Here is a 23,048-nt window from a genome sequence, read left to right on the forward strand (position 1 = left end):
TAATTCTTTTCTCCTCCAGTGCGTTCCGCTCACTGTTCCTCCTCCTCCTCCATTTGCTTTTCGATCATTCTACCTAACTCCAAGCCTCTTAAGAAAACAGGCAAAAACCAGATCAATGAAAACATAGAAAAGAAAAAGCAGGAGACACACACAAAAAAACCCTACAAAACTGAAACCTATAATATACAAGGAAAAGACCAGGTTTTTTTTTGTTTTTTGTTTTTTTTTTAAAAAAGTGTTCAAACAAAGCAATTCGAGACAAAGATATCATTGAATTAGGTTAGTATTGGTTATCTGCTGCTGGGCACCAGGCCTGCACTTATTTATGTGTGGTTCGTGAGCCTCCATTAGAGAGAAATACTTTAACTTTTGCACGTGGTTGTCAGTTGGAGAGAGCTTCTTGGTATGGATGGGAGCTGGTGCACACTTCCCACCCTCAGCACTGGGACCCTGGCTGTCCTGGACCACTGCAGGCCTTGCGATTGCTGCCACAGTCTTGGAGTTCATCCATGTGTTGATTGTTGTGTCTGGAACACATTGCTTCCTTGGTGTCATTTGTCCCCCTCATGGATGGAGTGTGAAGAAGACATCTTTTAGGTTAAGTGCTCCAGAGTCTCTACTTCCTGCACATTGCAGCATTGTGTTTCTCCCATCTACTGCAAGAGCTTGAAGCCTACTAGGATAGCTGAGACATGCATATATGGATATAGCAGAGTGTAGTTAGGAGTCATTTTATTGTACATTCCTTCACAGAACAATAGCCTTGGTTTCCCCTTTAGTCCCTCCCTTAAATTGCTTAAGTTTTTGTTGCGATTTATCTGTTTATCTTAGAGGTTGTTGTGTCCAATGAAAATCAATTCTGATAGGTGAGATTTTGATTTTTTTGTCACTGAAGAACGTAAGTGAAATGGAAATGGTAAGTCCAAGCTTCTGGGTGTGGACAGGGCTCCGTTGATGAGTGTCTGCTGCTCAGACGTGAGGGCAGACAGTGTGTATGTGTTACCCAGGTAGAAGGTCCCAGAAGCTCATTGGTCAGCCAGTGAGCTGAATCAGTCAGTTCTGTGACTCGGCCTTGTCTTAAAAATTAAGGTGAACAGCAATTTAGGAAGACTCCTAAAGTTGACCAGAAAGGACAGACAAATACAATGAATATAAGTATGGACCTAACCACCTTCCTCATTGCTAGTTTGGAGAATTGCCTGTACACAACTAGTGAATATTGAATTAACAAAAAGGGAAACCCAGATTAATGTGGATGAAGAAACACGCGTACTGTTGACTTGTTTTATATGTTTGCGTACTCTTGAGTTTTAGATTTTTCTTCTGAAAAAGCACATTGCCCTCTAAACACCATAAAATCAGAAAATAGTTGTGAGTAGTTAGTGTGACTCAGGCTTCATTGGTCTGACCGACATGGCTGATGGCTGTGCTAAGTTTTCAGTGTGTGAAGTACCTGTAGTGCTTTAAACTTTATCCTCAAGCCTGCAGCTGAGAACAATGTTCATTTATAATAAGATCCCTTCTAGTTTTATTTTAAAATTCACTACATTTTATTTATTTTGTTGGGAAGGGATTTGCAGGAGTCAGTTTTATCCTTCTACCATGTGGGTCCAAGGGATTGAACTCGGGTCTCGGGCTTGGTAGCAAGGGCCTTTATCAACTAATCCTTTTTACTGGCCCCAGAATGCCCTTTAAGATTATGGCAGAAAAGCTGGGCATGGTGGCCACACAACACAACAGAACAGAACAATCTCAGGACCCTGAGACAGAGGTGGGCAGATCTCTGTGAGTTCACAGGCAGCCTAATGTACATAGTGAGTTTTCAAACAGATCGGGCTCCATAGTGAGACCTTGCTAAATAAATAAATACATAGATACATACATACATAACAGGTGAATGTATCATGCATAAGATATAGCAACAGTTTGATTAAATGAAACATTAATTTATCATTTTAAAATTTGTTTTTAGGCATTAATTCACGGATTAAACAGACATTATTACTCCATCACTATTAATTATCGAAAAAATGAACTGGAACAGAAGGTAGGTGTATGAAAAATCTTTTCCTTTTTCTTCTACGTGTGTGATGGACTTTATGCCTGCGGGTATATTTCTGTACCACTTGCATGCCTGCTGCCCTTGGGGTCAGAAGAGACTGTTGGATCCTCAGGAATGGTGGAACAATAGAATCGAGCAGGCTGTGCTGTGAGGTTTGTTTTGTTTTCACATGTCATAATGTATTCAATTATCAAAAGAAAAAATTAACTTTCTTCCAGTGGTAGTACTTAATTGAAGGAAAATTCTAGAGTATGACTTTTGAAAAAAAGTTATCTTAAAATTATAAACTCTTGGCTGGAGAGACAGCTCATTGGTGCTGCTCTTAGAGGACCCTGGTTTGGTTCCCAGCAACCATGTCAGACTGCTCACAAGTGCTCGTAGCTCTAGCTCCAGAGAGCGGATGCCCTCTGCTGGCCTCTCCACACTCATGCTCATGCTTACACATAGATAGAGTTTGAAAAAGTAAGTCACATGAAAAATTACTAGGGGGCATTTATAGAAACACAGATCTATAGCAAACTACAAACTCAGTCGCGTAGATGACTCAGCAGGTACAGATAATTCCTTCTTCCTTCTGGGCCTGAGAGTAGGAGTTGAGTGTGTTAGAGTCGTGTGGCAGAAGGCTAGGACTAACTCCCTAAAGTTTTTCTCAGACCTTCACGTGCATGCTGTAGCACATATGCCCACCCAAAAAACAAACAAATGTAGTAAAAGAAAATGGCAAGTTTCTAAGGCAGATGAGGTGTCATAGCCTTTGAGATGCTGAACCAAATCAGGAAGTTTGTGAGCTTGAAGTCAAACTGGGCAACATGTGACTCCCCTCCCCCTAAATTTTTGGATGTATACTTGTTTGGTTATTTATATTGTTAACTGATAACCCAGCCCCAGTGTATTGATGTGTTTGAAAACTAGACATGTCTGTGAGGGTTTTTTTTTTTTTTTTTTTTTTTTATTTATTTATTTATTTATTTTTTTGTAGTTTTGTTTTTTCAGGCCTGTCAGTAAGTAGCGAGTATTAAGTTTTTATAGCAAACCTGTGTGTAATTTGAGAGTTCAATGCATCATTTGATTCAATGTGTGTGTGTGTGTGTGTGTGTGTGTTTAACTGCTGTGGTTCAATATTTTAGAATCTAGCTAGACCCTGGTGATCTTAAATATAACTGAAAAAAGTGAAAGGAAAATGTTCATAGACACTATAAAAGTAGTGTCTTGTCATGCAAGGGAAGAAAGATCTTTGTTAAAACAATGTGAGATGGTTGATTTTAGTCAGTGTATTAGGAAAGGCATCTGTCTCTAACTGACGTGGATATTAGAGAGAGACAAAAGCATGGATTTGGAACACCAGGTATATTAGTATAAATTTAGGATATTTCCAGCTGGTACTTATTTGAATGAATAAACTTATATTTAAATTCATTAGTTTTTATGAAGGCTTTTTTTTCAAGACAGAGAAAAGAAATATCTTTAACTCAACAAAACTATGTTTCCCCTGTATTTTTAGATGCTGTTAAATTTGCATAAGAAGAGTTGGATGGAAGGATTGACACTTCAGGACTACAGTGAACACTGTAAACACAATGAATCGGTGGTAAAAGAAATGTTGGAATTAGCCAAGAATTATAATAAGGTAAAAGTCATTTGTTTCTTCGTAATTGTCGAAATGTGTATAATTAGGTACTGGATGGTTATTCAAAATAAGTAATTAAAAATAGAGAGGCCTCTTTTGTAGGTTTGATAATAAATTCTTGATGTATAGGCAGTCTGATCCCTTTGTAGCCATAGAAACTAAGTACACAACAGCCATTGGGTTTTTCTTAAATAGGCAGCTGGGGAGCTGGAGAGATGTCTTAGTAGTTAAGAGCACTTGCTCCTCTTAGAGAGAACCTGAGTGGTGCCCAGCACCCATGTAAGGCAGCTGACAACTGCCTGTAGCTCCAGCTCTCATGACATACACATATCAATATACATACCGATATATAACAAATAAAATCTTAGGCTGGCTGTGGTGGAACATTTAATACACTTTTACATTTTTTTATTTAATCAGTACTTACTGAAAATCTTCTGTGTGCCAAACACTAGGACATGCTAAAGCATGAGACATAAAAGTCCCTGTTGCCCAGAGAGCTTACTTCCTGTAAAAGAACATAAACAGATAGCATAGTACGTTGTAGCTGGTGCTGTTGACAAGAGTGGTGACTAGAGAGAAAGTGGCTTTATATGGGGCCAGTAAAAATTTGTCTTATCAAAAAAAATCATTTTTGCAATCTCCTGAAAATATTTATAATGCTAAAATATATGTGGGTTATTGGGCTGGAGAGTTGGCTCAGTCCGTAAAGGTATGAGTTTCATCTGCAACCCATGTAAAGAAGCTCGGTGAGATGCCCGGTGCTAAAGAGGTAAAGATAGCCTTGCTGACCAATATTCATAATTGCCAAGACAGAATCAACGAGTATCCAGCAACAGGTGGATGTGCAGGTTTTTTCTGTGTGTGTGTGTGTGTGTGTGTGTGTGTGTGTGTGTGTGTGTATACACGTGCGCGCGCATTCACAGCACAATACTGTTTTTTTCTTTAAAAAGAAAGAAATCCTTCCATTGTAACGTGATGATCCTGAAAGACATGGTTAAATGGAATAAACTAGACACATACAGACAAATCTTCACATGTGAAGTCCAAAAAGTCCAAACTTAGGAGTAAAAAATACAAAATCATGGCTTTTAGAGTCTTGAAGCTGGTGTTAGGAGAGGCTGGGGAAAAAGAAAAGACCTGGGATATGCTTAGGAAGTGGGAAATGTGGCTAGAGTGCAAATGAGGAGGAGTAGAAGATAGTTGCAGAGTTATTTTTGATCAGAGGCACGATACACCTGGATCCTGACTTTAGGAACAGTAAGAGGGGATTTGAATGGGAGTTACACTGAGTGGCTGTGTTGTATAGTGACAGTGGTAATGGAGGCATTGCTAGTAGATGAAGCATGAAGCATGTCACTGATTGGGTTATGTAAAAAGAGGAAAATTGCAAAGTTCCTGCTTACTAAACTATTGATAGCAATAACCTTTTCAAGGTTGGCAGAAAAGGATGGAATGAAGATTTTGATCATTGTTTTAGTTTCCTAATTGATACTCAGAATAACAGGACTCCTGGCAATATTTGGTCCATGCATCCACTCTTATGTCCTTCACCCTGCTTGTCCCTTCCTGTGTCCCCTCTTCCACTTTCTTGTCACATGTTCTCTTGCCTCTCCCCGCCCACTTACAGTTTCCCTCCCAAGCTCACTCCTCGATTCTGAGATCTGTACCCAAAGACACATACCAAAATTCAAAGCTACAGCTTTTAAACAATTTAAAATATTGAGAATTAATAGTAAAGTCTAAAACTCAAGATTTAGGAGGCGCAGTTAAGACTGATTATTGGAATTGTAATATTTCTGCCCTATCATTTAAAATAGTTAACCTTTTATTATTAAAAAAACAAACTATAACAAGTTGCTATTCAGTAGACTATTGGAATGTTTTTTATTTTTCTGTAACATTATTTTTAAGTAAATTTATATTTCCTTCTGCCAGAAAATAACCTATTTATGGTTACTGCTGCCCATCCATAGAAGTTTTTTTTTCCCCTATATTACAGTTTTAAAAATCTCTGTAGTACTAAAAATCTTGTAAGGTTTGGTTAAAAATGAAAATAGTGTGTAAGCTGTGATATGAAGAGTCCAGATTTGGGAATGTAATTCCCTCTATGATTGAAAGAAATACGTTGAAGTTTTTATAGTAACACTTAAAATATACAAGGAAAGGCCCATGCTACCACAGTTCTTCATGGCATTCTTTTTTAATTGGATGGCTTTTAAAGCTAAGGTAATTATTGTTAGATGCCAGTCAGGTCTTAAAGTAAAAGGAGTTTGAGGATAATTAAATTCTTATGTTCCAAGTTTTAAATCTCAAGTCTGAATTCCACACAGGAGTTCTGCTTGATCATTACTCACTGGGTTTTCTAATTGCTGAGCTGTAATACCTGCAGCACTGTGTTCCAAGTCCCATCTAGACAGTCCAAAACACTACTGCTAGATTTGAAAACTGCTCATCTTTCATACATATTTGTAAATGAATGTATGGATGAAAAAATGTATTGCAAAAGATCATTTTAAGTACAACACAGAAAAAAAAAATTTTCCTTTTAAGGCATATAGCTCTGTAAATTTTGAGACCTGACTCCTAGCTTGTCAAATGATATATTGACTAACTTAATAACCTGAAAAATGAGATCTTTTTATATTTAATATAAATGGTAAATATTTTTGGTTTTCTATATTACATTTATTAGGTAGAAATGTTTGTGGCCATGTAATTAGATAGAAAAACAAAAGAAGATATAAATATTGAGGAAAATTAGCCAAATCAACATTATTTGAATATAATGTAATAGGTTGTTTGCAATCACACAGAAATTCAAGAGAATAAAAAGATAATTTTCAGAACTGTTTGGTCAAGAATGATGTAGGTGGTTAAAAAGTTTTTAAAACAGAAAGACAAAAGAATTGTGGAATAAAGGTATTAAACATGAGAAAGTTTTAGCCTTATTAAAGAAAAACCCTATCAAGTAGACATAACTTTCAATATTAAAAGTTTATGAAACATACTGTTTGTGGGAGAGTAATCTGTAATATTTTACAGGTTATATTTTATGAGTATGAGTATGTATGCATGCATGCATGTGTGTGTATATGTATGTATGTGTGTGTGTGTGTGTGTGTGTGTTCATCATGTGTTCCCCTGTTGCCCAGGGAGGCCAGAAAAGGATGTAATTGGAATTACAGAGAGTTGTGAACTGCCATATGGGTGTGAGGAGTTGAATGAGTCCTCTGGATGAGCACTAAGCTTTTAACAGCTGAGCCAACTTTGCAGTCCCTTGAAAGTGATCTTTATCTTAAATATAAGTTGTATGTTACACTGTTTTAGTAACATTGTCATCTTCAGGATAGGAGATAGACACTGTATGCTTTAAGGCCAGCTAGAACTTGAGAGTGAGGTTGATTATCTTCCTGCTCTATGTTCATTGTATTGACATAAATCTTTTAAGTGATCTTAAGATGCAGTACAGTGGTGCTAAACCATAGCCATCACATATACACATATATTTATATATTTATATTTAAATAACTGGGAGGAAAGGAAAAATCAAAGGGATGAACCCAGCTAGCAAATCTGATTATCTCTTGTTGGCAGAACATGGCCAAATGAGCATGCCCCTGGCAGCAAGAAAGTCTATATACTGATGTCTTAGGAAAATCAGAGTTATGTTATAAAAGAGATGGGTGTTGACAATTTGAAGATACTACCACAAACTCCCTCCTTCCCTTCTTTTCTGAGACAATTTCTCTTTTTTTTTTTTCAATTTTTTATTAGATATTTCTTCCTTTACATTTCAAATGCTATCCCAAAAGTCCCCTATACCCTGCCCCTGCCCTGCTCCCTTACCCACCCACTCCCAGTTCTTGGCCCTGGCGTTCCCCTGTACTGGGGCATATAAAGTTTGCAAGACCAAGGGGCCTTTCTCTTTATAGAGCCCAGCTGTCCTGGAAATCACTGTCTTGAACTCTTAAGCGCTCCTCTTGCCTCTGCCTCCTAAGTCCTGGTATTAAAGACATGTGCTACCCCACTGAGCTTACCAAAAAGCTTCTAATTTTATAAAAGGTGAATTACAAGTTGCTGTTACTATCTATCTACATATGAAAGTTATGTGTTTATATACTCATGTGATCTTTGTTTTGTATCCCTTATTTACTGTTATTATGCTTTAAACTGGATTCCCTGTTAAATTTTTTTGCAAAAGATCTCTGTTGTTCCAGTTGTCTTGAATGTTATAGATTTGACTTTATTACTATTCATGATGCATCATTTAAAAGTAATGAGTTGGGCTGGTGAGATGGCTCAGCGGGTAAGAGCACCCGACTGCTCTTCCAAAGGTGCAGAGTTCAAATCTCAGCAACCACATGGTGGCTCACAACCATCCTTAATGAGATCTGACGCCCTCTTCTGGGGTGTCTGAGGACAGCTACAGTGTACTTACATATAATAAATAAATACATCTTTAAAAGTAATGAGTTTCCTTAGTAACAAATGCTAGCTACTACGCGTCTGGGCATGGTGGGTCCCCCTGGTCCTAGGACTTAGGAGGCAGAGGCAGGGGGATCTCTTCAGTTACGAGACAGCTGGGTATACACAGGCAAACCTGGCCAAACCAAAGCAAACCCAAAACCCTCAACAAACAAAACCAGCTGTTGCTCTGAAGCCTAGATAGGACTTTGCTGGAGTCCGATTTTCCTTGCTTATCTCTTCTGTGACTAAAAACAAGGTGGTCACAGAAACATTTCCTTATCTCTATGAATGACGTGTGGAATCTCTGGCATGTGCACACATGAAATGATGGGCACAAGTGCTTTCACTGTCATTCTGTTTTAAAAATTAAATGACATTTGTTTATAGGTGGGTTATAGATGCATGTGTTCTGTGACAGAGTTGTGCAGCTCAGAGGGCACCGTGTAGGGGTCGGGGATTGAACTTAGGTTGTCAGGTTTGGCAACCTAAGTTACCTGCTGAGCCATCTTCCTGACTCTTTAATACCATGATTTTTTATTTTTAAAGATTTTTTAATTTTATATGTATGGGTGTTTTTGTTTATTTGTTTTGTTTTTTGGTTTGGTTTTGTTACTTTTTTTTTCTCTTTTTTGCATGTGGTTTATGTGCTATGTGCATTCCTGGCGCTAATGGAGTACAAACAAGGGAGTTAGATTCTTTGGCACTGAAGTTAAAGAAGGGTTAAGAGCAGCTTGTGGATGCTGAGAATTGAACCTGAGTCCTCTGTAAAAGTCACAAGTGCTCTTAACCACTGCGCCTTCTCTTCAGCCTCATTAATGTTTCTTAGTTAAGAAACACATTTTTTGACACCAACTAATCAACAATCCATTCAGCTATTCAAATCAATCCTTACTATTTTGTTTCTTTATATTTCCACAATCACTGCCTTAGTTCCCAGTTAGTCTTCATGATTTTTCTAGTCCCTTCTACTTAAATCTAGTTCTCATAGAGCCACATGGTTTTTCCATAATCAACATGGTTGTGTAACCAGAGAAAAACAGAAAGAGAACAACATGATGAATGCTATGTGTGATCTTAGTAAAAAGGCCAAGATCAGTCTATACTATGTGTATAGAATCAGTCTATAGTGATCAATCTATAGCATGAATAGAAGATATCTGTAAAGTATACTTATTGAGACCAATTTCTAAAACAAAGAATTATTTTAACAATAATACAAGCCAGCTCAAAAGTGGGCAATGACTTAAATAGTCATTTCACCAAATGGTAGCAAGCACAGGCGCATCAGCCTCAGTCATTAGAGAGATGCACATCCGAGCCACAGTGAGGAGCCAAGGATGGGAGACTGGTTTGTAATGTTGGCTCCTAGGAGGCAGGGCAGAACAACTCTTACAAGATCTGTCCTACACTAAGAGAGTTCTAGGATATCCAGGGAGTGGGCTACCAAAAACACCCATAATGACACATCACTTCCCTCAGTCAAGATGATGAAAAATATGTTACTGAGGATCTAAAGGAACTGGAACCTGATTACTACTAATACTGAAAAACAGGGCAACTGTAGCTGGTCTCTGAATCTCCTTTCTTCCTTCTTTGTTTCTTCTCTGAGCATGGCTACTAATAAAGCACACCCAACCCCCTGAACAACCAACAACCCTGGCCTCTGTCTCTTGATACCCTAGCGTTTATATACCCTTTGAAAAGTTCCCAGTATCCAAATGTTACGTGATCACAAACCATCTGCAGCTGATGCGACCATGCCTCTGGTAGAGCACGAGGCAAATCATAGTCAGCTGCTGAGTCAGTCCCTGTCCCCCACACCTGGGATTAAAATAAAATTATATTCTTATAATATTTCTGTGGTTTTAAAAAAGAAACCAAATTGCCAGAATTCTCACTATAGGTAACTGTTGTAGAGAACAGTTCAGCAATCTTCACAAAGTTAAAACAATCTATGTAACTTCATGGCCTAATAATAGTTCTACTTATAAAATGTGCACAAAAGAAGCAAGACATGTATTCAAACAGAAATTGTACACAAATGGCCATAAGCCACTATTCACAGTAGTAAAAGGTAGACATTACTCAGTGTTTATTGTCTATCAGCAGATGAATGGTTAAATACATTGCGACATAAATAATGAACTGTTACTTGGCTGCATCAAAAATAAATTATTGATTGATTCATGCTACAGTGTAGATGAACCTCTAAGGCATGGGAAATGAGTCTGTTGTATGATGCTTGTCTGAGGTGTTGTGTACCACAGACAGGCGCACTAGTGGTTTTACCAAGCACTCAGGTTGCGAGCAGCATGCAGAAGTAGCAGGCTAAGTCGGCTTACCTTTGGGATAGTGTAATGATTTAGGGGAGGGGTGATAGTTGTATAGTGTAACAAACATACAAAATGTTTGCTACTTTTAAGTAGTTAATTTTGTGTTGAGTAAAATTTACCTTAATTTTTAAGATATAAATTGGTTCGTGTCACTGCTTTGCTGATTTTTGAATTGTGTGTGTGTTTTGCTGGCACTTGTATATACCTGGCGTATGCCTGGAGCCCATGGAGCCAGAAGAGAGCATCAAATTTCCCTGGAAATAGAGCTAGCAGTGGTTGTGAGCTACCATGTGGTTGCTGGGAACCAAACCCAGGTCTTCTGGAAGAGCAACCTGTACCCTTAACTGCTGAGGCATCCCTCCAGATTCCACTCCGTTCCTTTTAAAAGCATTTGAAAATTGAAATCTGTGCTGTTTATTGAAGGTCAGACCTGAACTGGCTCCTGCTTGCCTCTCTATAATCTATTTGTCTCAGTACTAGATGGTTGGCCTGACTTATATTATTGTTGTTTTCTGGCCATCTGAAAAAGCCTTTTCAGCAAACCTTCTTTTCTTCTGAGATCGGATCTAGCTATGTAACCCCACACTAGGTCCTGTCTCTGTTTCCCCGCCTTCCCCTCCCAGGGTTGGGATTATGAATATGTTCCTTTTTTTATTTTATTTATTTTTTTATGGCTATTAAGCTCCCTGAATTGAGCTATCACATCTCATTCTCTTTCTAGTCTAAGCAGTGAATACTCAGTAAATTTTATTGAATGAATAGTATACTTGTGTTTTCCTCCCATAATTATGAATTTATTAAACAGATTATCAGAAATAACTCTCATTAGCTAATATTATTGTGAAGTGCCACCAAAATTTAAGGAACTGCAGTGCCCTCCCTCTGAGGGCACCTTCCCTGCTGCTAAGCTTCTGCTCTCCTGGTGTCAGCCTTGCTGCTGGCCCCTCCTTAGGTCTGACACCTCTGATGCTGCCACCTCATCATTGGCCTTCCCTTATTCTTCCCCATCTGAGTTAGCTACCTTACTTACCACTGCGTACCTGTCCTTTGATGATACCTTTTGTTTTGCTCTGCTTTGCTTTCCACTGCACAGTGATTTATACAAGTAAAGCCCAAGTGTGAGCTCCTTGTGAGGCTTGAGAATTCTTGGTAAAGATAATGTAAATTCACCAGAGAACTAGTGCTCAATTTATATGCAAAATGTTGATTGATGTTTGGCCAAGGTGTTTTAAGAGTTCAATAAAACAATATTTGTAAAAACATAAATGCTACTGGATATGGTAGCCCATTCCTTTAATCCCAGGACGTGGAAAGGCAGGGGTGTGGGTGGGTCTCTGAATTTAAGGATAGCCCAGTCTACATAGTGAGTTGTAGGACAGCAAGACCCTGTCTCAAAAACATACATACATACATGCATACACACATATGTACATACATACATACATGCATACACTGCTATCTAGTTGTGACAGCAGTCAAAAATTTTATTGTTGTTTATAGTCAAGTCTCTTCCTTAGAAAGTTTTGCAAATTGCTTCATGTTTGTTCATTTTGCTTTCCAAAATATACTTTGTAAAAAAAGTATTTAGATTTTCTGCTTCTGTAACCCATAGTGTTGTTTTTGTTCTATTTGCTATGAAAAATAAATTTAAAAATCATAAAACAGGTAACTGCTTAGCAGCTACATAGAGGTTGCTCCTGGTGAGCATGGTGCCTGCTCTTGGAGCAGCTCTTTGTCATTTGTCACAGTAGGATACATGCTCTCCTGGGGATGTTGGAAAGCATGGGCTTAAGTGGGATCTTAGCAGGTTGTGGAAAGAACAAGAATGTCAAAAAGAACAAAGAGCAGCCAAAGGGCTATTCAGAGGTAATATAAGGAATAAGACATCTTAAGGGATGGGAGAGAAAACAGGCACTGGAGTAATTAATTGTACAGGTGTTCAGAAAACTGGAGTTGCTCTGTGGATATCTGAATGTTGTGACATGGTAAGGGTTCAGACTATGTTAAAAGACAGATAATGATGACATTTGAGATATTGTTCATTTGAAAATTTGATCATTGTTGGAAAAAAAGAGAATGATGTTATTTATAAAAGTCTCTTTAAACTAGAGGGTACATTTGAGGGGATTATGATCACATAACACACCAAATTCCAAGAATTTCTTAGAACTCTGCAGACCGTGCATGATGGGGTAGCCATCTGGGGGTCTTTGTTGATAAACTGTTAGAAACGTTTCTAGTGTGAATAGCCACAAACATTTTCAGTGCTTTTTTGTTGGTTGAGTAAACCGAGGAGCACGGATGCAAAAGCAAATTTTGTAGCCAAATCACAGAAGTTGCCATAAACACAGAAGTTCCCTAGTGAGGACACTGCCTGTGCCTGAATTTCATTTGTTACTGCTGCTACCATTTCTTAATTTTTCCTGGGGACTAGCCAGATTAGCACTGTGAGTGAAGAAAGACTGGTCTTACCCAGATAAGAGATTAGATATAGGTAACTCAGGTAGGAGAAAGTTCAGCGTCTTGGATGCCATGACCTGGTCTGTCTACACTGAAATGATGTGCTTACGTCTGTCATGGGGGGTTGCAACCTTAGTGTATGCCTAAATCTACAGCTGCTCTTCATCTCCCAGATGGCATCCATGGCTGGGAGTACTTTTTACCATCTGCACTTCTCAAAGAGTTTGTGAACTCTCTTTTAATTATTGGGAATAGAAAAACTAATTGGTAAAGTGGTTAAATGTTGAGCAAGATTTTAAAATTTTATCAGTGCTTTTTATATCCTTTTATCCTTTCAAGTAATATTAAAAATCTTTAAGTGCTTTTGACTTTCATCTTTGTGTATCTGCTCTCTCTGATTCTTGCATTTGATCCAAAATACTCTCTAATGATTATTTATATGTAGATCGGTATTTTGAGCCAAATTCCAAAACTCTTGCTTCCTGTAGTGAGTACTGTTGTTGCTGTGTGTAGGGCAGCTAACACTGAATGGTGTGGAGTACACACTTAGGAGAATTGTTCCATTCATCTAACATGTTTTTAAGTCAGCAAAATAGAGTGTCACAATTGTGAAAGTAATTTAGAAAGATAAACTATATTGCCTTTCGGTGCTTCTATTTTTGTAAGACATTGAAAAGTGGGAAAGCCATTTCCTCGTTAGAAAATACTTTCATAACTAGCAGACTAATAGAATGACATCTGACTTCGAAAATGAACATATTCTCTGTCTGGGGAATTCTAGTTGGAGTGTTGGTGAGTTTTATTTTTCCTGCTTTCAGGTTTGAGTGTAATTCCTAATATGTTACAAATAAGCACCCTCCAGTAATCAGCAGACACAAGAGATATTCACCATCTTTTCTCTTTAGGCAGGTTCTACTGGCGAAAATTCTCTAGATAGTTTGTCCATTTATAAAATTAGACACTTGCCATCTTTGCTCATTTTCAAGTTCTCTGTTTACAAAACTATTAAGAAGGTGTGAAATACAGCCAAACTTCCCAGTTTATGGGAAATGTCTGATGATTGCATTTCCTACATGTTCATTGTTCACACATGAAGAAATTTGGCAGCTGTGAGATTATTAAGTTTAGAGTGTCCAAATCGAATCCTCAGTGGGATTTGGTTTTCTGTTTTCTGACACTACATTTTACCCCCATTTAAACCATCTTTGTGCTAATGCTGTGGTAGCATTTTTTGAGGTTGGTGATTACTAAGTTTTCCTCATCTTCTGTTTATCAGATGCCATGAATAAATTATACACCACGAATTCACCAAATACAGGTTCTGTCTCGAGGCTGTAATATACTCGCACTGTTCACATGCGGGCTTTTTAGTTAGGATGCTTCGTGAAGAGCTCTGTGGTTCTTGAGAGTGTACTGCTACCATTCAGGCCTAACTGTTCTCATTGTTGTGGAGTTCTATGAGAGAGCTTGGACTAGACACAAGAATTTGTGGATAACTCTAAAGTAGTAGAAATGGTTTTCATGTTCTTTTAATTTGGTTTTTAATTTATGTAATTAACTTGATGCTAAAAACTTGAAACTCTTTATGGTTACTTCATGTGGAATTATGATTTTTTTTCCTAAATGTATATTGTAGAGATTTAAAGATGTGTTGAGATTAACTTATAATGTATGTATTAGATCAAAACTCAGCAGCTCTTTTGGTCCTTAATGATACTAAGTAGCTACTAGGTAAACACAGACTACATTGTTGAAAGACATGAAGGAGAAAGGGGAACTTGGAGAAGGAAGCTGTTGGGAGGTGGGGAGGAAGAGAGGGGAATTGGGCAAAGAAGGATTCCTCATACTCCCATCTCCTCATCTCTTAGTGCCATTTAGTGAGCCAGTGCTTATTTTCTGCTATTGTTTATATTTTCTTAAGTGTTTCTAAATGGTGGTGATAGTTTTCATTACCCTGAAGATTGTTCTGAATTGAAACAAAATTACTTTTCCAACAAATTGTTTGAATAAAATGTGTTCTGAATGAAACTTATGATCACCTTGCTTTGGTGATTATTTTTCAGTGGGAAAAGTAAATTCAGAATTTGAAATTCTGTCCTTTGTGTTCATACACAGGCTGTAGAAGAAGAAGATAAGATGACACCTGAACAGCTGGCAATAAAGAATGTTGGCAAGCAGGTGAGGAGATTAATAGGTTACACAGTCTCATGCTGACATGCTCTTGTAACTATAAAACTATTTTAGGGAATCATAATTTTTTCTTGTTTGTTTATATTACATTTCTTCTGTTATTTAAACATACTAAACTTTAAAGGCTACTATATTTACTTGATGTCAAATTCTCTTTGCTACTTGTAGAGAATAAATCATGACTCTCTACCTATGACATACTATCCTTAGTGAAAACAGTATACTAAAAACAAGTTAAAGGCACCTCGGGGCCTTGGGATAAAATAAGAAGGATGTGGAAGAGTTATTTACTTATTTAATAACCATTTTTCTTAACAGTGTATTTTTCAATAGGTAGGTAGTACTCCTACAGATTTTCTTCATGTAACCATTTTTATAGGTATATATATATATATATATATATACTGTATAGCTGATTTCCTGAGAAAGTTTACAATTCTATTGACTGCACTGTGATAAAGGATTTAAATAGTGATTCTCTTGCTCTTCTAAGAAAAAATATATATTTAAGCCTGGTTATCAGAGGATGGGGGAACATACCCAGCAATTAAGAGAATCTACAGATTAATTAGACTGTTTTTCTAAAGAATGTTGATTACATTTTTCCCCATTTCATGGAACATGGTTATCATATTGCTGATGTTGGCAGAATCTTGATATTTCAGATGCAAGACACTAAGCTGTCTTTGCTTTCAGCCATCCTACCATATGCTCTGATCCCATCACATCTCACACGCTATGTAGGTTTGGGCCAGGACCATTCTTGGATGGGAAATCTCTAAGAATCACCCAGCTGCCACAAGAAGTAATGTAGATAACTGATAAATGAGTTACCAATTCACTGTAAAACCAATTAATCCCACAGAGTAGTAGGGCAAAGGTTTCTCTTTATCGTATATTATAAAGAACTAAAATATGAGTACATTCCGAGTATTACAGTTTAAAAATGAGTACCCTCAAACCAAAATAAAATAGTTCATCTTATTTTTCAGTCTGTGTGATATTAGTCTTGTTTTCATTTTCAACTACTTATTTTCATCTAATATTATCAGTTTGGAGCCTTACCCTTTCTAGAACTCACTAAATAAATTACTTTCTGAAGCTGTGGTTTCTAGTAATGTCTGTCTTCTTTAACAGCCCACAGCAAAATAAAAGGACTCAGTTAAAATTGAAACCGAAAATATATAATTTGATGTATTTTAGAAATCAGAATTGCCAGGCAGCAGTGGGCAAGCCTTTTTTAATCCCAGCACTCGGGAGCCAGAGGCAGTTGGCTCTCTTGAGTTCAAGGCCATTTTAGTCTACCTAGTGAGTTCCAACATAGCCAAGACTATTTTACACACACACACCTTTCTCAAACAAACAAACAAAAAGAGATACCATCAGAATCATGGTGGGTTTGGTTTTTTTGAGGCAGAATTTTTCTGTGTAACAGTCCTAGCACTTCTGGGACTTGGTTGTGTGTTAACCAGGATGGCATAAAACTCAGAGAGATCCTCTTGCCTTTGTTTACCAGATGCTGGAATTATAGGCATGACCACTGAGCCCATTTTAAATGTGGTAAATAGTTCACTGCCCTGCTTTTGTACTGTTGGTCTTTCTTAGGACCTTCACCTGGAATGTGTTAAGATTTAATTTCTAGATAATAGTAATGTAGTCTAGTTGCTGGGAATTGCTTGTAGCATGTGTTGTAAGAAACTGGTGTATTGAAATTATGAATAAGAAAAGTAGACCCAAGACATAATCCAGGGAAGAAGACTTCATAAAGTTACAGATCTTAGTTATTTTTTTTTAAAGATTTATTTATTTATTTATTTATTTATTTATTTATTTATTTATGTGAGTATACTGTAGCTGTCTTCAGACACTCCAGAAGGGGACATCAGATCTTGTTACGGGTGGTTGTGAGCCACCATGTGGTTGCTGGGATTTGAACTCAGGACCTTTGGAAGAGCAGTCGGGTGCTCTTACCCGCTGAGCCATCTCACCAGCCCGATCTTAGTTATTTTAAACACATGTAAGAAAATAATGCTTTAAAATAGTTTCTTATTCCATATATTTATCTTTAAACTTTCAGATTTAGATGAAATAACTTATTTGTCCTTAAACTTAAGTAAACATTTTAATTTATTATTATAATGCAATTTTAAGTTTAATTTTTAACCTGTCCTATTTAAAATGGATTTGATCAGGTTTAAGAGTTGTGCCTGTGTAAGTTTCACTGATACAATTTTCTAGAAAAGCTGGATGAAGCAGTCTTAACATTTTAGAATTAGTCCAAATTATACTTTAAAAGTTTTAATTTACATGATTTTTGATCCAAGAATATTTTAAAATCATTTTCTTGAAATAATAAGGTTATATGGAATTTATATTTATTTTTACAAAGATAGAAGCAAGAATTCATATTATAGCCTTATCCATGCCTTAAAGCATCATCAGACATTAAAATACAATGATGACAGAATATTCTTACCACTTATACATATGCATAAATACAACTTCTTAAAATCAGGTAACTGAGTTTCACCTGTTACCCTTTATGAAAACCTGTGCTACAGGCCTGTAGCTAGCATGGACTGCACAGATGAATTTAGGAAACACAAGAATGTAACAATGTGTTGGAAAAGCTGAGTGATAAAGTATGTGTAAATTTAGGCTTCATTACTAATTTAATCTGCTCTTGAAAAAAAATAGTTTACCAGTAATGCAGCTATCTTTTCTTTTTCTTCTTTTACATTTTAATTTTTCCTTTTAGGATCCCAAACGTCATTTGGAAGAACATGTGGATGTGCTTATGACTTCAAATATTGTCCAGTGTTTGGCAGCAATGTTGGATACCGTTGTATTTAAATAAATCAACGTAGAGAGCTGTCATTGGTGCTCTGAGTGTATCGTCCTTCCTCCTTCCCAATGCTCACAGTTAAGGGAACTGAAGGTGATCTGGTGATGTGTGAGACACCTGTGCCACCTCCCATCTCAGTTGTGCACTTGCTTCTGTTTATTTTGTCCAGGTTTTGCAGATTCCAAAGTTGTTCAGGAATACATCAAAGTGAACAAATTTTGTTAAGATCCCATTTACTATTTGAAAAAAATCAGTAGCACAAATATATTTTGATTGTTGCTTACAAAATAAAATACATTTACAATCCATGTCTCCCGAGGTCTTTTTGGCACTGGGTGGAAGTGACAGAGTAACATTTGACAGCGCTTTGGAAATCACACACAAAGCTATGTTTCCCTTTGCGTTTTGAAATCTAATAACACATAACACATCACTGTGATAACAAAACTTCGCAAATTAATGATTGCCATTAGTGAGTGGCTTCCTCATTAGTGAGTAACCCAGATAAAATGCTGAGTTTTTTTTTTTTAAGCCTTTCTCTCAATCCAACATTATACATTCATATCTTAACATTACAGTTTCAGGATTTCAGAAAACTACATTTGAAAGATAGGCAATTTTATTTTAAACTATCACAAATGAAGAGTATATTCTATGAGCGGTTTCTAGTATAGTATATTCTATGAAGCTGTCTAGGAGTTAACTGCTGGAAAGACCACTAGATTTTCATGTAACTCAGTAGTAGAAGGTATATGTTTCCTTCAAAGGTAAATGGGGAAAGGCCTAGTGTAAATTGAATACCATGAGTTTAGAAACAATAATTTAGTTTTCTTTCCTGAATTAAGTTTGAAGTACTCAGTGGTTGATACCATAGTACTGACTATTAGCAGTTATCATAGCTTCTCAAGTAAACAGATAACCCTACCCCCCTTGTTAATACTTACTCAGAAACAACTTAGTACTCCAAGCAGTATCTAACAGTATGGAGACTAATACTTAATTCTGGGTTGTATCCTTGTAAACATATGGCCAAAGTATTTCTGATTCTTCTTTAAAGGAGGATTATTCTGGGTAATTTTGGATTTCACCTACTAGGATACCATGAGTGCCATAGTACACCAAATACTGTCCTAATAAACAGTTCCATCTATGCACTTAACCATCTGATGAAATTGTCAGAAAATGGAGGTAGAATTTAAGTTTCAATGTGTTTCAATGGATTTTTCCCCCCTTTGGTTGAATGAGATGCAGTGGGCACTTCCTGCTTGTCCTGTCTTAAATGTAGTGATAGTGTCTTGTTAACTGCAACATTAAGTTGTCAGGATTGCATGTGATCATTTAAAACTAAAAAAGTGGAGGGTCGAATGTTCCCTTTGGACTAATTCACACTCACGGGCACCTTTTTTCCTTCCTTCCTTCCTTCCTTCCTTCCTTCCTTCCTTCCTTCCTTCCTTCCTTCCTTCCTTCCTTCCTTCCTTCCNTTCCTTCCTTCCTTCCTTCCTTCCTTCCTTCCTTCCTTCCTTCCTTCCTTCCTTCCTCCCTCCCTCCCTCCCTCCCTCCCTTCCTCCCTCTCTCCCTCCCTTTCTCTCTCCCTTTCTCCCTCCCTTCCTTTCTTTTTAAATATAGGATTTTCGCTGTTTATAATTAATGACAACTTTCACAGATATTGGAGAATTATTTAGAATTAGATTGTGTGTGTGTGTGTGTGTGTGTGTGTGTGTGTGTGTGTGTGTGTTTTAAGTTGAGTATGTCCTTTAAAAAAAAGAGAGATGTAAGTATTTCTAGGGCTGGATTCAGTACTCAGGCTAAGTTAGATTTTGTGGCTGGCAGGGCTTGCCTTGCACCTGGCTTGCTTTTACTTAACCTGAGGGCTTCCTTGATTCCCCCATACTACCTTCTGCCTTCCTGCCTCCTTTTGTTGGAAACAGTATCAGCTTCAGAACCTTGACATAATCCCTCATACCAAAAATCATTTGTTTTTGTATTTTTAAGTAATCAAAATCAGGTTGTTCTAATCTACACTCAACACCTTGATCTAGTGTTTATCAGCAGCCTGATATGGAACCATCTTACACACAAGCAGTGCGGATTTGAAACTGCAGAGATGTAACTACACACTATTCAAATGATCTGCCTGGACCAGTGCTATGGAAGCTCTTATACACAGTCCAAGTCTCTCCCTAAACCTAAACTTAACATGTTGGTAGAGTCCTCATTTTCCTTGTGAAGATACACCAATTTCAAGGCAAAGCCTGTATGTGAGGAACCACAAGGTTTCGGGGCTGATTATTGAAAATGGGTCACAGTGCCTGTTCACCTTCACATTTAAACACTAAGAAATGTGCATTCCTTTTCTACCCTCTTTACACTTAGATGGGCAGTTCGAGATTCCTTGTGTTTTTAAGAAGCCAGTTCTGAGTGTCCAGGATAGCAAAAGGCTTCCAAAACCTCAGGTGGTCTGTCACCTTCACATATGTACTTGAGGCTTTGTGTCCTGTTCAAGGGACAAGATGAGGTGAGAAGCAGGAGGGTGAGGAGATGCACTTGGTGACAGGAGCCAATGCTACAGGCAGAGGAGGACACAACCAGGTAAAATGGGACAAAAGTAGCAGCAAAGATTAAAGGAGGGAAATGTCAAATGCCATCACACATATTCACCTCACCAACAACAACCTCGGGTGCTCCAATGCTGCCTCAATGACTAAAGTCCAGCCTGTTTATGAAGCTTCCTGGACTGGAGCTGAGATGAGCTTTCAAAGGGAAACGGGTCTAACATTATTTTTCTCCCAGAAAATTGCCTCTACTTGATTCTGAGACATCTGATCATCAACCTGTCTGGCCTATGGCCACCAGTGCCAGGTCTTGCTCCTGTGCCTGTGGGAGGCTGCAGCTGGTACCCTCTGCCCCTCTGCAACCACAGCGCCCAGCCTCCGAGGGAGGTGGTGCATGCAGTCTGTGCTCAGTGCTGGCCGCTGCAGACCAAACTCCAGCACATCTTGAATCTGTTAACTCTTTTCTGACCATACCCAAGTTCCACCCAGCTTTGAACTCTGCTGCTCTGGTGGGGCTACTCAGACCGAAGGCTTGAAGGCAGAGACACCATCTGTAGGAGATAGATTCCCAGACCCTGCCTGCCTGCGGCATGGGTGGAGTGTGAGTCTCTAGGTCCTGAGCCAGACAGGTCGCTTGGCACTCTCTTAGTCCCCCTGAGCTTGCTGCCTCTTGCCTCCTTGCTGGCCAGCTGAGCTACGACCGCCCGCCCGGGGTTGGCTCTACTTTTCTGCACCTCTTGCCTTCAGGGTTGGCCAGGCCTGGACACAAGCATGAACTCTGGGTTTGTAGATCTCAGGTTCTCTTGGCCCGAGGCTGACGGCTGGCCTCCTATGAAGCAGATACTAGGAGATCTTTTCTCTCTATACCTCAGAGTTACTTAGGGCCTCATGTTACTTGTGCTAAAATCTCTTTAAATCGATTCTTTTCGCTAATCCTCTTTTAAAAATTACTGGCATGGGCTCTTTTTCTCTCCCTCTGGATTATGTAAACATTACACACACACACACACACACACACACACCACACCAGTAAGATAGATCATCGCGTTGACACCGCTTCCACTCTGTCTCCCCAGATCAACGCTTCTAGCGAACCCATTTGCACTGGGGACTCAGCCCTCTGTTTTTTTCCTGGCGAGGCTTATGAACCTGTCACCAAGCCAGTGCCTAGGAAAGGAGGAAGTGCGGTGGGACTCAAAGGATAAATGGCGCCCGCCCCCAGCTAGCTGCTCTTCAGATGATCTGCAACCAAGTTGGCTGATAAAATATTTAGTAACGACCCAGTAAACATGACTGCAAATACATTAAAGCACTTCAGCGCGACGGCTTATGATTATTTCAAAACTTAAAAAGGAGATCATAGATTGTCACTGTTTCTGTACCCCTGCCGGAAACCGAACCTTCCCGAGGTGGGTTGCTGGGTGGGTTAGCTGCTTCGCCTCCTCTTCTCCTCTCTTAACAGCGGAGGTTTGTTTATTTATTTATTTAGTCGTGTAGTTTAAAGGTGGGGGAGGGGGCGTCAAGGACACGCAATACCGACTCAACAAAGCACAGGCTCAGGTGTGTGTGCTTCTGTGTATTAACTGGAAAAGACAGACTCTGGAAGTTTTACAGGGCGAGAAGAGGCCACCGGCTCGCGCTTTGTATACTTTGCACTTGAAATCGTTACATTCAACTGAATATTTGGCTCATTCAGATCCGAAAAGTCTCCTAGCATCATCGAATTCCCTCCTCCGCCCCTCCTCTCTAAAGAGAGAAGGGGGGGGGGTAAGGAACTGTTTAGTAAATTGCACATCTTTGAATCTTCCTGAAGCAGTGGTCACAAAGCTTAAAGGTGACATAACAGAGCTCACGTAAACCAACACACTTTCCCCACCCCACCCCCCAAGCCAACAATAAAATCATCCCCTTCAATTTGCCATGATCGTCGCGACCAGGAGCCAGGTGATTATCCTAATTAATGTCTATCTAATTAAATTACTGTCAGCAGCTAACCAATGGCAAGAGCCGTTTCATCGGCTGCATAAGCAGCAAGATCAAAAGTGAGCCTTTTCTGATTGCTGCATAGTGTCAATTGGCCAATCTCTTCTCCCAGGGAAAAAAAAAGTAAATCAAACCTTTGAGAAGCATTTGCTGGTTGAAGTGCTTTCTGTCTAGTGAGGGGTCTGTGGATTCCTAGTGTATGATAAACAGGACTTTAAAACCCAGGGACGGGAGGGCCAGCGTTCAGGTTCTAAAGCTATGCAGCTGGAGCATTGCCTCTCTCCTTCTATCATGCTCTCCAAGAAATTTCTCAATGTGAGCAGCAGCTACCCACATTCGGGCGGATCTGAGCTTGTCTTGCATGATCATCCCATTATCTCGACCACTGACAACCTGGAGAGAAGTTCACCTTTGAAAAAAATTACCAGGGGGATGACGAATCAGTCAGATACAGACAATTTTCCTGACTCCAAGGACTCACCAGGGGACGTCCAGAGAAGTAAACTCTCTCCTGTCTTGGACGGGG

At 38.7% G+C, this 23,048-nt stretch overlaps 2 protein-coding genes across 2 annotated transcripts in view; both read left to right on the forward strand.

The window, feature by feature from the left end:
- The window catches only part of Psmd14 (proteasome 26S subunit, non-ATPase 14), a 92,720-nt gene extending 74,425 nt beyond the window's left edge, over positions 1 to 18,295 (forward strand). Inside the window, exons 9-12 of the mRNA XM_021192869.1 lie at positions 1,973 to 2,047; positions 3,564 to 3,689; positions 15,068 to 15,130; positions 17,901 to 18,295. Coding sequence (XP_021048528.1) covers positions 1,973 to 2,047; positions 3,564 to 3,689; positions 15,068 to 15,130; positions 17,901 to 17,999 — 363 coding nt within the window. The 3' untranslated portion in view covers positions 18,000 to 18,295. The remainder of the gene's footprint in view (positions 1 to 1,972; positions 2,048 to 3,563; positions 3,690 to 15,067; positions 15,131 to 17,900) is intronic.
- A 4,231-nt stretch (positions 18,296 to 22,526) lies between these two features.
- Positions 22,527 to 23,048, forward strand: part of Tbr1 (T-box brain transcription factor 1) — a 9,828-nt gene continuing 9,306 nt past the window's right edge. Inside the window, exon 1 of the mRNA XM_021193633.2 lies at positions 22,527 to 23,048. This exon is cut by the window's right edge and continues 424 nt beyond it. Coding sequence (XP_021049292.1) covers positions 22,781 to 23,048 — 268 coding nt within the window. The 5' untranslated portion in view covers positions 22,527 to 22,780.

This window comes from Mus pahari, chromosome 3 (genome assembly GCF_900095145.1).
Source record: "Mus pahari chromosome 3, PAHARI_EIJ_v1.1, whole genome shotgun sequence".
Classification (NCBI taxonomy): Eukaryota; Metazoa; Chordata; class Mammalia; order Rodentia; family Muridae; genus Mus; species Mus pahari.